At 34.4% G+C, this 14,945-nt stretch overlaps 1 protein-coding gene and 1 non-coding gene across 2 annotated transcripts; both read right to left on the bottom strand.

Annotated features, from left to right (window-relative positions):
- Positions 1 to 9,151: 9,151 nt before the first annotated feature.
- Positions 9,152 to 12,762, bottom strand: LOC103963310 (eukaryotic translation initiation factor 2 subunit beta). Its single transcript, XM_009376119.3, has 10 exons — positions 12,631 to 12,762; positions 12,363 to 12,418; positions 11,445 to 11,553; positions 11,302 to 11,357; positions 11,166 to 11,220; positions 10,976 to 11,070; positions 10,723 to 10,868; positions 10,191 to 10,333; positions 9,905 to 9,990; positions 9,152 to 9,381 (listed from the first exon to the last, which is right to left on the bottom strand). The coding sequence occupies exons 2-10, from the start codon at positions 12,408 to 12,410 to the stop codon at positions 9,304 to 9,306; spliced, it is 816 nt and encodes a 271-aa protein (XP_009374394.2). The 5' UTR covers positions 12,411 to 12,418; positions 12,631 to 12,762; the 3' UTR covers positions 9,152 to 9,303.
- On the bottom strand, positions 9,637 to 9,721 carry LOC125468659. Its single transcript, XR_007251042.1, has one exon. It is a non-coding gene; the product is annotated as a small nucleolar RNA SNORD34 (small nucleolar RNA).
- Positions 12,763 to 14,945: the final 2,183 nt, after the last annotated feature.

Here is a 14,945-nt window from a genome sequence, read left to right as displayed (position 1 = left end):
GCATGAGTTTTGCTAGAGACAACTGTTACTCACGTGAGTCGGCTGTTAATGAGAGCGAGTCACACCGTTAAACCCACGCTCATCAACCACTAAAAGTTGACACGACAAAAGATAAGCAATATAATGTTTGATGGTCTCACACGGCTAAGACTGTTCTCTTATTTTTCTGTTATTTTAAGGCAAACAAAAACACAATATAGCAAGGTAATGTATTCATATTCCATTTCGAATCATCATCTCTGTAATTTATATGGATTCATAAAAGATTTTATATCGTTTGTAAAAACGATGCATTCATATATTCTAATATTCTTTGGCATTGAATTATGTTTCAGGACTCAACTTTAGCTTCAATGCTGCCGAGGCCAGCACCTGTTATGTCGTTGAAAGAAGCTCGATTAGAAGGAAAAGAGGACTGCTGAATGTGTGCCGAGAGTATACATCAAGAACATGGATGACCATGCATGTTCTAAAGCCTGAGCTGGAAGATGCCATGATCAAGAGATGGCCACCGTCCCAAGTCTTTGTTCTCCACAGCGATCATAGCCCCTTTTACTCCACCCCCATTTTGCTCTTTGGTTTGTTGGTTAAAGCATTGGCTTCCATCAAATGTGCTTAAAATTTTGAATTGCAAGTTCTCGCTTAATTTTTGTCACGTTTGTTAAACCATTGGCCTTAATCACATAAGGAAGTTCATGAACTTTCAATTAGAATGCGACAATTGAGATGGAAATTGACCAATTTTAATGACATGGATTGGATCGTAGTTGTAATTTTAGGGATCGATGAAAACACAAAATAAAAAATTTCAGGTTTGTTGGAGAATACAAGAATCATGCATTTGGAAAGTTGACAAAATAAAATACAATAATATATAATGAATGATTTCACTTCTAATGATATTGATGCTTTTTGTTATAAAACTCCCACCTCAGTAATGTTGTACGTAAAATTTAGTATCGGTGCAATTAGTAGTAAGATAATAACTTTTCTTTTTAAAATCTTAACAAAATATGTGAACACGAATTAAAAGGAGAATATTATCCATATCCTTCTAAAGCCCAACTATTAGACCACTTGTTATTATCATCTCGGACACAAAGTGCCAAAATAGCTAGTTGTCTTATTTTGTCTTCTGAAATTTACACTTTGTTTTATTATCCTTGGTTAAATCAAACTAATCGATGTTGCTACATATATACTCAGCATATCCTGAAAGCGAAATGATCACATCACATCATTGTCTTGATCCTTTGGCCAAAACTTCATTTTTAGCTCCAATTCTAATACATAAATCGAGGGCTCGTTGATCTTATAAATGTTGCAGTAGTTCTGAAGTTCTCTTAGACTCAACCCAAATAATTATTTGGAAGAAGAAGAAGAAGAAGAAGAAGCACGCACTTTGCTAAGTGATGGAGATTGGTGGGAAAATTGGGTTGGTTTGGTTTTCTCTGGGGATTTTCCTTCTATTTCAAAATGCTCAGGCCTTCGGTATGTATTAATTCTCTTCTATTTCATCGTTATTTTGCAAATGATCTGAAATATAAAATTGTGAAAAAAGAGTTATATATTTGTAATTTATATTTGGAGTGAAACTAAGTAGCATGCATGCAAAACGCAAACTCTGAATTATTTGTACTGATGAAATGTTTGGTTTAATTTTCAGATAAAACAGATCCTACAGACAATGTAAATCTAAGTCCATTCTATGCTTGGAAAAGCGCTTACTACTGCATGAACAGAACAGTAAGCTCACGTACACATAGACATGCATGTATTACATCTACTAAGTTTTATTAACATGCATGTATACATATACACACACACATACGAAGTTCTATTTATTGGTTATTTGGTCAACAAAAATTTATGGTCAGTCATCCTTAAATATGATAGCAATGGTAGAAATTTAAACAATAAAAGCACATCTACTTATGGTGACCGTAGTTTCTGTGATCAACTAGTGACCAAGAGAGCATCTTGTGTTGTCTTCTTTGAAAAGACAGAGAGGAAAGTGAGAGAGGAGGGGAGGAGAGGGAAGGGGATTTGGAGGGTTGAGAACCTTATACTCTTTTCACCTAAATGAAGCAACCTAGAACATAAAATTTGACCTGTTTGATGGGTCTTTTAATTAGGTACCTTCTCAATGTTCGGCAAAGGGACAGCTGACATTCTCAGGAATAGTGGACGTGGCGGCAAATGAGTCCAGAGAATACTGCACCTCAGGTTGCTCAGCACACGCCTTGGAGGTTCTTAAATGTATCTACCTCTGCAAAAGGGACTTCTGGTTTCATAACAATGCCACTGTGCATGTCCTCATGACAACCATCATTGAGGGATGTGATAAAAATAATTCAGGTATTCTTTTTCTAGCCATATATCAACTTACACGATATATCAAGAAAGACAGAAACATTCTCTTACCCGAATGTGAATTTGAACCATTAATCAAATTAATGTTGTCTTAATTAAATCTGTAGTTTTGATTTATAGTTTGACAATATAGTACCGTAAAGAGAATATTATAATTGGGAACTGTTGAAAATGCAGCTATTTCGACAGCGGATTACAAAAGCGGTGGCATGAAGGTGTTCCAAAAGATGTACGTACCATTTGTTGCATCACTCTCAACCTTGGCCTTCATAGCGACGTCCAACATCATGTGAAGAGCTTTTCCTTGCATGCATGGACATGGAGACAGAGGCACGGCCATCTCAATAAGGATCAACAAACACTTAATTACTTCTGCAAATGTCTCAGAGATTTTTTTTGTTTCTACTTATTTTAATTATTGTAATATAATCGCGATTAAAGATCAATAAACCCATAAAAGTTTACTCTGTGTGACATTCAAATTACACACACACACACACACACATATCACTTGATGAGATACAGAATAGGCAGAGAAGTTCAACATATTAGAAACATTTCACCAACCAGCTGCTTTTAGTTGAGTGTTACTTCGTTTCGAAATTCAAAGTTTAAAGCTCCTCCTCCCAATTGATATGAAAAAAAAAAAACCCAAGAAGAAAGAGAACATTTTGCTTTGAAGGTATGGTATCTGGACTTGTACTTCCAGATATATATATAAATGACTTGTCCCTCTCAAGAAAAGAAACCAATGAAGAGGTTATAAACACAGAAATTCTTACAACGAATAACTGAAAAATATTTGTATACAGTAATTTGTATTGATTACTGTTTAGGTTATAATTTAAGTGGTTTATTCTTTACAAGAATATTCCTTAATTTGATTCAATCTTCAACCTACAGATTTGATCCAATCTTGAATCAGGGCTGAGGTTCCTTCAAGGGAAAGATTTTTCGGTATGACCGTCACATGGGATGGTACACCACGTGTCACTATATAAATGATGGGATATGTGTGTTAAAAAAGTTAGTAACTTAAAAAATAAAATTTCTCCCTACTTACATAAAAACATGTGATATACCATTCGTATTCCCATCACAATTAAAATTTTCTCCCTTCAAGGACAGTCAAGACTTAATTTTGAATGAAACTGGATCACAAGTAGTGTCATGTGGTGGATTATTTACAGCTTCAGTGGTGGACAAATCATCACAGTATGTTTGATGTGCTTGTTGATTCCCCATAAGCTTGATGAAGAACACGAATGTGAGTACTTTGGTGTTTGTCTTGGTTAGAGAGATTAAATATTAGTTTAGAATTCCCGATTTGAATTCCGTAATTTATGTGATTGACTTTCTAATTTGATTTACTTTGAGCTAATGATTTAATTTAGCTCTTAATTAAATCATAATCATTGAATTAGGGAATTAAACCCTAATTGATATACTTTGACTATATTAGGGTAACTTGTCCCCTTTTGCTCTTAATTTGATTTGTTTTACGGAAGTTTCAAATGCTGACATGTGTTACTGTTGTTAACTAATCCAGTTTTGACGAGTCACATGCCATGTGTGTAATTTAGTAAGAACTATAATGTGTGCCACTAAGCCATAACGGTTCAAAATTTAATTTATTGGTGATCATTTATATCGATCATCGAGGATGCCTCAGATAGGTATTACTCTTTCATAGACAAGACAAAATCTTTGCCGATGTCGGCATAAATCTTCATAGGCCTCCTCAGCAAAAATACTTTTTTTATTTTTTATTTTGAGAACCAGCAAAATCACCGGCGGAGGCAAGTACAAGATTCCGGCGGGCTATAGCATAGGGAGAGTTTTAGTTCTTTAAGCTTAAAAGTACTAATTATTTGGGCTATTTTATGACTTTCAATTTTCATGGCCTACCTCACAAATGAAAATTTTGAATCCTAGAGCTGTTTTCAGGAAAATAAGAGTTAATAAATATTAAATAAACTTATCACTTTAACTAATACTAAAATAGCACAAATGTTTCTTCATTTTATTCATTTGAAAGTAGAAGCCTAAAATAGACTATATATTTCTTGCTTCAAATTATAACTTTTAGGTTTACTATTATATAACTTTATGTAGACAATAAAACAAATTGAGAATTTATTTCATAATAATAATTTTAACTTAACCTACCCATTGAATAATTAGTGGCTCCGCGATTGAGTAAAATACATATTTAGTAGAACGTGCTATGTAGAAAATACAAGTCTACTCCTAAATCATATTTAGAAAAGCCAAGTTTATCCTATTGGGTGTTTTGATTTTGTTAACTTATTATGAAAGGAAGAAATTATAAAGGAAAATTAATGAAAATGGTTTCAAAACTTTGAATTTTAACTAAAAATCATCTAATAACTTTATTTAATAATAAAGACAAGAGAAAGAAAAATAAATAAATCTAACGAGGAAGCCTCAGATAGGTATTACTCTTTCATACACAAGACAAATCTCAGCCGACGTCGACGTAAATCTTCATAGGCCTCCTCAGCAAAAATATTTTTTTATTTTTTATTTTGAGAATATGCAAAGTCATCGGCGGAACCAAGTATAAGGTTTCGGTGGACTATAGCATAGGGAGAAGTTCTTTAAGCTTAAAAATATTAATTATTGAGCTATTTATGATTTTTAATTGTCATACCATACCTACAAATGAAAATTTTAAATCTTAGAGCTGTTTTTTAGGTAAAATACGAGTTAGTAAATGTTAAATAAACTCATCACTTTAAGTAATACCAAAATTTAATAGTAATAAATTAAAATTTCCATACCACACATGATTCTTTATTTTATTCAATTGAAAGTTCCGAGGTTAAAAGCCTAAAAAACAGATTATAAATTTCTTGCTTCAAATTATGACTTTTAGGTTCACTATTATATAACTTTATGTAGGCAACAAAAAAAAAAAATTATTGAGAATTTGATTTCATAATTATAAGTTTAGCTTAGCCCACCGCCAAATAATTCATGGCTCCACCATTGAGCAAAATGCATATTTAGTAGAACATTCTACGTAGAAAATACAAGCATACTCTCAAATCATATTTACAAAATCCAATTTTATCATTTTCCCTTTCGATAGTTTAGAAGAGTGATGTACATTTTTAACCCTTTGGGTGGTTTAATTTTATTAACTTATTACCAAAAGGAAGAAATTATAAAGAAAAACTAATGAAAACAACTTCAAAACTTTAAATTTTAATAAATAAAAAAACTTATAACTCTATTTAATGATAAGGGGAAGAAAAAAACCCCCTAATGAAGCGTGTGGAAAGCCACCCAACCCAGCAGAGAATGAACTCGTGCATTGCAACAACTGCAAACGTTGATCAGGCTTGGTCTAGGCCCATTGGCAGAGTGATCGTCCAGGGTCCAAAAAAAAATTTGGGGCACCAAAATTATTTGGGCGGTATATTTATACATATTTTCATTAAAGTATAAATTTATAGAATTTGGTTTGATGACAAAGAAATTTAACTAGAAGTGGCGGTTTTGTCATTTGAAAATAATGAAGAGGTTGTTTAAAATCAACAAGATTTCCTAAGTTCGAAATGCTATATACGTATTTATTCTTTTTAATTTTTACGAAAAATTTGTTTGGTTGTTAATTTATTTTTAGTTACTAACTAATAGCTATGTGGGTTGCTATTTGTTTGAATTCAAGTCTAATCTTCTACAAAGAGTAATAAGTAGACCAAATTTTTAGAGCAAATTTACAAATCATATGACGTGTCATCAAAAGGTTTAATTTAGTGCCCATTCATTACTTAAACATATTAATTAAAGACTCAAAAACATCATTATTTTTTGAGTCTTATATTGACAAAGTTAGTAAATAAAAAAAAACACATCACGATTTATACAAAAACACTTTAAAAGTTCAGATGGAAAACAAAACTTATCGTTTATCTATATGTAAGCTCGGAGTTTTTTGGTTTCCTTCTCTGGATACAAAATATATTAGTCTTTCTGTGTTTCTAAATTATTGAGTTTGAACTGCTTTTCTAATTATAATTTTATCGATATCTTACGTATGAAAATAAATAATTTTCTTATATGAAGTTAGGGCATATTTTTTTACATTGTCCCGGACCTTAAAAATCTCTGGACCAACCCTGATGTTGATCCCTTTAATTGAAAACTAAACTCAAGTCGATCACTCTAATCTAATATAACAACACTGCCGAAGAATTGATCCTGAAGTAAAAAATCCTTTCATTGGTGTGAGCAGGCCGCCGGATCAAATCTTGAAGATGCGCACAATATAATCCTTCAACTGAAAAATCTTCAATTTCTCAAGGAGACCCCTTTTAGTTCTTCATAAAATGAAGGAAGACGAACATGCAGAACGATGGGATAATCGCACTAAACAACATACGGAAAATACAGTTGCAGCAAGTTGTAGTAGCAGAGAAAGATATTTATAAAAATTATATATATAATCAATTGAATTAACAAAAATACATAAAAGATGATGGAACATTAAAACGTTGAAACCAAAGGAGGCAGCTTAAGTTGAAGAAAGCTAAGAAAATTAAGAGATTCAGAGAAAATTTGATGAGAATCGAAGAAAATTAGAAGAAAAGGTGTCTGGAAAGTGAGAAAGTGCTGAGGAAATTCAAGAAGATAAGAGAGATGAATAGTCGTTTGACTTTTTGGAGATATACCATATTTAGTTTAAGAAATATTGCATGTGTTTAGTTTTGAAAATAGTGTAGCATGCGTGTTCAATTTCAGAAATAATATAGTACTCAAGTTTAGTTTTAGAAATAATTAGTGTTCAGTTTCATAAATAGTGTTCAGTTTCAGAAATAGTATAGTACCGTTCAGTTTCAGAAATAATGTGTTGATGGATGCGCTAGTCCCCGTGTCAGTTTTTATTACAATTTTCTATTTTATTTTTTTATTATATACAACTTCTATCCATTTCATTAAAATTTAAGTCTTTTTTTATTAAAATTTAAGCTATTTTCATTAAACAAAGTTATATGATGACTTTAGTTAAAATAAATTTAGCGCAAACCCTTTTCAATAAAGCTCACAAATTACAACTATTTAACCGAAAGCAAAAAAATTATAACCATTTGATGGGTGCATGTTTTAATTATCAAAAATGCTACTTTTACCAACCAGTTGTACCATATAGTATAAATAGATGGTAAGTGTAGCATTACTCTTTAATTATTAATTAGGCACCTGCTCATTTGCTTTGGCAAAGGGCCAAGTATGGAAGGAACAGTGGATACTGCAACTCAGGGTGCACAAAGACACGCCTTGGAAGTGCTTCGGTTGCATCTACCTCTGCAAATCGGGCTTCTGGTTTGCTAACAAAGCCACTGTGTATCTCCTCAGCAACACCATCATTGGTGGAAGTTACAGTAATATTTCAACAGGTATCTAGCGAAGCGATCAACATCGTCAAGATATATTGTGAGAGTAGTGAAATGTCCGTTCTCTTGTCAAACTGTAAATCCGGAAAAAACTATGAATCCAGTTAACTTTTGCTACAAAATGTGTAGTTCAAGTTGACAATCAAACAATACAAAGCGGTAAATGGCTTGGATTTTTTATAACATTAACTGGGAAGTGTTGGAAAATGCAGCTATTTCGACACTGGATTACAAAAGCTGTGGAAAAAAGGTGTATCAGAAGATGTACATACCATTTGTTAGGTAGGCTAAGCAAATTTATCACTTGGTGAGATACAAAAGAGGCACCCAACTTCAACAATATGGACATCCCTAAACCTGCCAGTGGATTGTGACAATAAAAAAGAAAAAAGGAAAAAAAAAAAAAGACATGTCAATGAATCGGATTTTAATTTGAATCTGATGGAAATAATAGAATGTGGATTGAGGATTTTAATTACGATATGAATTCAATAAATTTGATTTTAAATGAATTTGTATAAGAATATACTTATGCATAGTATTAAAAGTAAGTTTTTTATGCATTCGAAATTCACACGTTTTTTTTGGTAATAAAATATGAAAAGTTCAAATTTAAAATAGGTGAATATAATAAAAGATGAAGTTACTAATGATATTTAGCCTTTTTCATGTCTTAGATTATATTTTTATGTCTTCAATCATATTAATGATCCGATTCGACGTGATTTCATGCTTATCGAATATGAATCGACAAGTCAAATCTGATGATCCAAGTACGTGATCCAATTATAAATAAATGTAAATATGGATTAAGGATAACCGATTCAAATTTAACACGTGACATCCTACTGACTGGCTCTTAATCGGATCAACAATTTCTTGCGAACTGGATCGCTTTCTGCTTATAGTGGGATGCCGCCATCCCTCCTTCGGAAGTGATCCTTCGAATTTAACTATCGTCCACGTTGAAGAAATTCACGAATCTGCCGTGAAGTAGTATCGGGACGTTCATTTTTCTGCCGGTTTTTCGTAATTTACAGAACAAAATTGACTTCGACTCTCCACTGCTACCGAATTGGCAGACGAATCTGACCAAACATGAACTCATGTTTCCAGAATGGAGAACCAATTTTCCATTGTGCTCCCCAAATAAGAATGCCAAGAGCCCTTCGAGCACTCGTCTCGCAATCCAACTCCCCGTCCCCATCTTAATTTCGACATGGGAGTGACCGACTAAATTTCGAGAGAGATGAAGAAGGAAGAACAATGAGGATTGGAGAAGATGATACATCGAAGTGATTGCTAAACACAAACAATAGAGCACCATCAGCAGAAGCTACGTTTAGAAAGGTCACTAAGCACTAAGAAAAGATATAAATATGAAACAGTGCAAGAAAATTCTCAACATCCGAATGTCACAGGAAAATTGTTAGTGTTGTAGATAGCAAATATGCAACTCGAAAACTCAATAACCGCTAGTAAACAACGAGTCGACAACAGGCTAAATTTATGTCCCGGCGTTCCTTCGCCCAACCCGAGCCATAAAACCAGCTTTAATCGGAGCAACTGATCGTCCAGAACCACACTGCAACAGAAAGAATTGTCAAATAAATTATCAAATGAAAGCAAGGCAAAATATCTCCAAATCAAGAATTGTAAAACTGGAACGATCAGTAGTATATCCCTATTATTAACGTTGAAATTACGGGCAGATGAACTTAAACGCCATAGCTATATATTTTAAGAGTAACGAAAACCCCCTGAAGAAGAAAAATAATACTTCACCCGAAACCCCAAGGGTTTAGTCCCACCACCCCTTTCTAAACATATCACTTTCCCGCGAGGCCTCGGAAATAATTTAGGTTACTCTATCATGAGAAATAATCTGACAATGTAGGCAATTCTTTAGATCATCATAGGCCTCTATAACAATATATTATGCAGCAGCGTAAAAACACAGAAAACCTTCTTTATTTTCTTTTATGTTGTGCACGAACAACTTTGTATAAATTAGAACCCAAGGGGGATGCCAGATAGTCGTAACCACCAACATTAGAAAACCAATGGCCAATCAACATTAGAAAAGGCTATAGCAATATGATTGTTACCTTCTCGCATCTGAGAAAGAAGAGACGATTCTCCTTTGAAAGTATAGTGTCTGGACTTTTGCACCCAAGGCAAATGACATATTCATCTGGAAGAAAGGAAGTTCCATGAGTAAAAATGAAAGAATAATTAAATGTGCGAACAGACTGAGCACATACAAAAAGATAGACATAACAGCTAAGCATGCATAATAAGTAAGGCGTATGCAGAACACTCTCCCATCGAACCACTCCAGATTAACAATTGCAATAAAAATAAATAAATCAAACCACAGAACAAGGGACTTACTGACATATCGCCGCAGTATTCCTTCGAAATTTTTTGGGGCAAATCTTCCCTTAACAACCAACCTCTGCTGTCCATCAAGTGATCCACTAGTTCCCAGTTCGGCAAGCAAGAAAGCCATGACGTGATCTGGTTGCCTATGCATCCTGAAATTTCAAGATAGAAGGGTTTACTCCTTTTAACTAAACAGATGAAATCAACCATAGCTTTAGGAAATAATTTGGTAATATGATAAGTAATATTTTCATGATTCTAACATTAGGCTCATCGGCTAACAATGTGCAGTCTATATAAACGCCTTCACATATGTCAAACAGTAAGCACATTTGATTATGAAAACAAGAAGCAGTTGTATACACAATTGTTCTTTGCCACGAAATTGTTTCGGAGACCTTTCCTCGGATTAGTACATAAAAAGAAAAGCAAAGAAACAATAGAAAGAGATTAATGGACAATAACTTAAATAAGAAGAACAAAACAGATCAAAGCAAATGAGATATAAACAATGGTTTTGGTTCAGGGAACTGAAACCTACGTCTTGCACAGATCCATGAAATTCACAAAAACCGTTTTCTTTGTGCCCTCACGAAGAACTTGTGGAGGCCTCATCACTGTCCTACGCCTGTCTCCAGCCAGATCAGGGTTATTTTCGCGAAGAATGTTAAACACCCTATCAAGAAGCTGCATGCATTACATGGGTAAAATTAATAAAGCATACATGTGTAGAGGTCAAGGAACCATCACTGTACTATGAGAGAGTTGTAATTTAAATGATATAATTTACACACTTCTTCATAAGTGTAATCACGATCACTCCCTTCCCAAGGATATGATGGAGTCTCTAGAACAATCCCTTCTCCTTCCTCATCCTCACCAGTGCGCTCTAAAAGGCCAAACATATAAAATCTCAATCAATTTTTTTGGAGACACAAAGGTTGCAGGCATTTCATAAGCCTAAAAAACTTATTAAAGTCTTACCATTCAAATCTTCCACTGGGTCACCACTCTCTTCATTCAAGATACTGGTCTCAACCTATAATCACAGCAACCGCCAAAAATCATTATTCAGAAAAAATATTCAGATTGTAAACAGTGGAAAATCTTGGTAACTTACTGGCTTCTTCTTCTTCTTTTTCAAACCAGTAAACGTACTCTCCTGCCCCTCAGAAACTGCAATGACAAAAAGTACCAAGTCTCAACGAATGTACTTGTAAAACAATACAGCACAAATAAAAAATGGTTGTTCAATTGAACCACCTGTCAAGGTTTCCGTTTTCTCGGCCAACTTGTCCACAGAATCATCAGTAGTATCCTGAATAACAACCTTCTTCTTTTTCTTCTTTTTAGTAGGATCAAAGGGAGCAATCTGCACAAGAGGATGAAGATCACAACAGTTAGCTCTACCACTCAGAACCACAAACTTCTAGACGGGGAATCGCAGCAACCTTTAAAGAATGCAAAACAATGTGGATAACTTTTTCCTCTCTAAGTCTAAGATGAATCAGCACCATTTTTTTCCATTGGATTTTTATACTAAAGGCACACTTCATGGAGCCGCTACCATAACATAATCTTTATTACATCAATACATTTTCGACTTCTGTTAAATTTATTGCAATAAACTCCAACCTGCTTTTCAACTATTACCATACTAAGGAAATAGATAAGATTGGTATTGTACTACAATTAGTTGCTACCAAAGGAAAACTTAGATATAATTCTCAGGTAAACCTTTTAAAGAAAAGGGCAAAATCTATTCCAACTTTCGTATTGCGAAAAACTTATATACAATATTCAATAATAAGGCATTGAAGCCGAATTTATTATAAGAATACTCAGATTAACCATTCAGCAAGTCTTGAACAAAAACCACAACAATACCATATCTATCTCAAATTCCAAAACAAATGTAATGCACAACAGGTAGGGAATCAAATTTTTTTTTTTTTTTTGGGGGACAAATGATAGCGTTAGTGGGTTAAATTGTTAAATGTTAGGGGGTGCACATGCATTATTGTTTTCCGCCACTGCGGTAAAGCACCATCTAAAATATATACAATAATGCTATTGGAAAGAACACCGAAAAGACAAATATTGCAAAAGAAATTTAACATGTATTGCATAAACAGGGCAGGCAGTGGAAATTCATTTATTATTGCAAGAATCTGAACATACATCTGCTACCACCTCGTCCTTCACCTCATTCTGATTGTCGTCCGCCATAATGTTTGCTGGTAAAAAAAATAAAAAAATAAATAAAAATCAATCCCGAACCCAACAATTTCAAGAAGAAAGAAAAACCTCAGAAATCAGAAAAACCCTATCAGACATCCCAAATTGAAATCCCCGTGCGATTCCAAGAGAAAAAACGAAGAAAAATTGGGGATTTTTGAAACCCTAGAACAAGTAAAGACGGTGGCGATTGGAGAGAGGAACTACTGACATGTAGCGGAGAGCTGGTTTCCGTCTTCCGCTGCGGGTGTGGCTGCGACTGAGTGTCTTCCTGTTTGGCAGGGAGATGGAAATGGTATTTATACCTAGAAAGCTAAAGGCCCATTGAGCCTTGGGCTCTGGGTTTACTATTCTTTGTTTCCATTTTTAATTGTTTGTTGCTCGGCCCCTTCGGTGATTGGGACTTGGCCGCCACCCAAAAACCACTTCTTTAATCCTTCTGCATGATTCCAAGCAATTTTTGGCTTTCTTTCTTGTGTTTACTTAATACGTATGGAATCTAATAGTTGAAAATCAGGATTGAGATATACCGATTCTCATTTCTTACTTCCTCTATTTGTATTCTTTACTGCTCTCATTATGTAAGGGCTCGTGTTTTTAAAATGACTGAAAATAAGTTTAATGAAAGTGCTTTTGAAGCTAACTTTTAGTAAAAATGCAAGTGAATAATGAAAAAGCACTTAAAGTGCTTTCTACAAAAGTACATAACTGGTGATTCTTGCATAAAACATTTTAAGTGCTTTTGGAGGCTCAAAAACAATTTCATCAAAAATATTTTCGGTTATTTTAAAAGCACATATAAACAAGTCCCTTGAGTAAATTTTTAAAAAATAAAATAAGAAGAGTGTTGTCGCAATCTGGCCTCTCCATTGTCACCTCTTGTAAGCCCGAATTGGAAGACTTCTTTGCTCGAAGAAGAAGGTTTGGGCTGGTTTCACATAGACCCACCATTTTGTAAGCCTAGTCCAGCTCGATGGAGTCCTCTTTGTATTCGCTTGTTAAGCTCTGTTTGTAAAGGAACGAGTTAAACAACAAACATTAGGTTTGCTAGAAAAATGGGTCGAGCTTAAGTTTTGGTTTGAAGTTCGCGGGCAACTCATTTCTTTTTGTGAGTTTGGTTTAAACTTGACTAGTTCATTAAAGCTAGATTTGTATGTAAAGGTTAGCGTTCTTACTGAAAATCTTCAAATTGATCACAATTCTCTCATGAGTGCACATCTTAAAAATAATGAGTTGAATCGAGCCAACCATTAGCTCAAGGTCGGTCCACAAATAAGCTAAGAAAAATCAAGTTCAAGCTTGAAAATATCATCCGATCAGAACTTGATTGAGAGGTTCGATCATAAAACCAATTCTCTTTCATCTCGAATCTAAGAACTCATGTTGCTTGAACGGGAAGACTAAGTTGCCCCCCACCCTCCACACCGCCCCCCAAAAAAAACCAAAAACCACCACCACCTATTGAACTTCTTCAATTATTTTCAGATGAAACGTCACAAGAAAGGCATTTCAGACAGTATGTTCGAGCCTAGAATCATGTCTTTTCTTTTGCATCAATGGCCATGAATGTTAATGAAAATTTTGCAAATGCTAGAAATGGAGCATACACATTTAGAGCACCGGGTTCAATCTACCACAAAATTGGACCCTTTTATCTACTACAGGAAGCAGACCAAGGTTTTTATAGATTTATATATATGAGACAAGTTCTAAGGAAAATAAAGCACGTCTTAGATCAGTACAATCCATATGTGCTTATATTCCGCCATAGTTCACATCATCAAGACAAACACTGGCAAGGTTATTATAGGGAGCAACCGTCAACTCATGATCAATATAATCTTCTAACTGTATGTTTTTTCGACGATGGAGAAACACATAAAATGTGCTTTTTCTAACCCGTAAGTGTTTATTTTCAAATTCACCTTTTTTCTCCTTCCCAATATTTTGTGTGTTTTTGGAGATTCGGCTTGATTACTCCATTTTCCCCTAAATCCAGATTTAACCGCGATGTGTCAAAATTTTGTAGAACTTCTACAATCTCACATGTATGAGGTGAAATACTGCAATCGATGACAACATAGTTTAGTTACCCAGTGACCCTTCTTTTACCGTTGAAGTTTGAAGGTTGAAAAATCTGAATAAATCAAAATTTTTCCCATCAATAGATATGTTTATACGACCGAAAACTTGGTAAAAGGACAACACCAACACTGTGGAGCTTGCTGCGTCGATTATTATGATGCAAAATGGACTGGGAAAGTTCTAAGAACCTTGAACATCCAACTTTCTGTCAATCGATTCGAGGTCAAAGCTGCTTGTTTCCTCCTTCGTTTTTCTGCTTTTTCCAACAGCATTTTCACCTTCCAATTTGGCCTTTTCCTCCAGCACTCGTTGGAAATTTCTCGCCGACCTTCCTTCAATTATTTTGTTCAAACGTGAACGACTTGATCAATGGTCGGTCTTTGTTTAGTCCAACAGTGTTTTAGTGGTGGGGAGAAGAGCTTTTGTTTTCACCAAAAATCA

The sequence above is a fragment of a genome, unplaced genomic scaffold (assembly GCF_019419815.1).
Source record: "Pyrus x bretschneideri cultivar Hongxiangsu unplaced genomic scaffold, Pyrus_bretschneideri_v1 Contig39, whole genome shotgun sequence".
NCBI classification, from domain to species: Eukaryota; Viridiplantae; Streptophyta; class Magnoliopsida; order Rosales; family Rosaceae; genus Pyrus; species Pyrus x bretschneideri.
Note: the sequence above shows the minus strand (reverse complement) of the source record. Positions and strands in the feature narration are given on the sequence as shown.

Coding starts and splice junctions, on each gene's coding strand:
- LOC103963310 (XM_009376119.3), bottom strand. CDS start 12,410: ATGGCGGACGACAATCAGAATGAGGTGAAGGACGAGGTGGTAGCAGAT. Junction 10,869..10,975: donor GTGATTACACTTATGAAGAA/GTGTGTAAATTA, acceptor TAATGCATGCAG/CTTCTTGATAGGGTGTTTAA. Junction 10,334..10,722: donor TTCATGGATCTGTGCAAGAC/GTAGGTTTCAGT, acceptor TTGAAATTTCAG/GATGCATAGGCAACCAGATC.